Below are 813 nucleotides of genomic sequence, written 5' to 3'. Positions count from 1 at the left end.
GCGCCGAGCGGCGCCGCGTCGACGGCGCCGCCGCGCGCCGCGTCGCCCGCGGCGCCGCGGACCGTCCACGCGCCGGGCGCGTCGCCCGCGCCGCGGAAGCCCGCGTGCGCGCGGAGCCAGGCGACGGCGCGGCCGCCCGCGAGCCCGAGGCTCGGCCCGAGGCCGTCGCCGCCGGCGAAGCCGGCCGCGCGCGCGTAGGGCGCGCCGCCGCCGGCCGCGCGCGCGCGCCGCGCGCGGTCCTCGGGCCACGCGAGCGGCGCCCAGGGGTCCTCGAGCGGCGCGCCGGCGTCCCCGGCGGCCGGCAGCGGCTCCCAGGGCTCGCCGCGGCGGCCGGCCCGGAGGTTCGCGACCGCGCGCCGCGCCGGCGCGTCGACGGCGTCGGCCGGGAAGCCGAGGCCGCCGCGCGGCCGCCGCGCGTCGAGCGCCGCGTCGAGCGCGGTTTCGCAGGCGTCGTCGTCGAGCCACGCGTCGGTCCGCCGCGCCGCGACGGCGAGCGGGAGCTCCTCGGCGAGGGCCCAGGGCCAGTCGTCGGCGCCGAGGAAGCGGTCGCAGCCGGCCTCGAGCGCCGCGAGCGAGAGGCCGACGCGCGCCGCGGCCGCGTCGCCGCGCCGGTCGGCGCCGCAGCTCGACAGCGCCGAGAGCATGGCGTCGACCTCGGGCGGCCGCGGGCCGTCGGCCACGCACCGCGCGGGCAGGTCCGCCGCCGCGGGCCCGTCGCCGAGCCGGTCGGCGAGGAAGAGGCAGAGCGCGAGGTAGACGGCGGCGGACGGCGTCGCGGGCACGAGCGCCGCGCCGACGGCGTCGACGTCGAAG

At 84.9% G+C, this 813-nt stretch overlaps 1 protein-coding gene across 1 annotated transcript in view; it reads right to left on the bottom strand.

Moving 5' to 3' along the window:
* AURANDRAFT_68085 (hypothetical protein) overlaps positions 1-813 on the bottom strand; it is a gene marked incomplete at both ends in the record, with an annotated part of 11,838 nt that overhangs the window by 10,093 nt on the left and 932 nt on the right. Inside the window, one exon of the mRNA XM_009043700.1 lies at positions 63-653. Within this exon, the coding sequence (XP_009041948.1) occupies positions 63-653 (591 nt within the window). The remainder of the gene's footprint in view (positions 1-62; positions 654-813) is intronic.

The sequence above is a fragment of the Aureococcus anophagefferens genome (assembly GCF_000186865.1).
Source record: "Aureococcus anophagefferens unplaced genomic scaffold AURANscaffold_63, whole genome shotgun sequence".
In the NCBI taxonomy this organism is placed as follows: domain Eukaryota; class Pelagophyceae; order Pelagomonadales; family Pelagomonadaceae; genus Aureococcus; species Aureococcus anophagefferens.
This window is presented reverse-complemented; position numbering and strand designations above follow the sequence as displayed.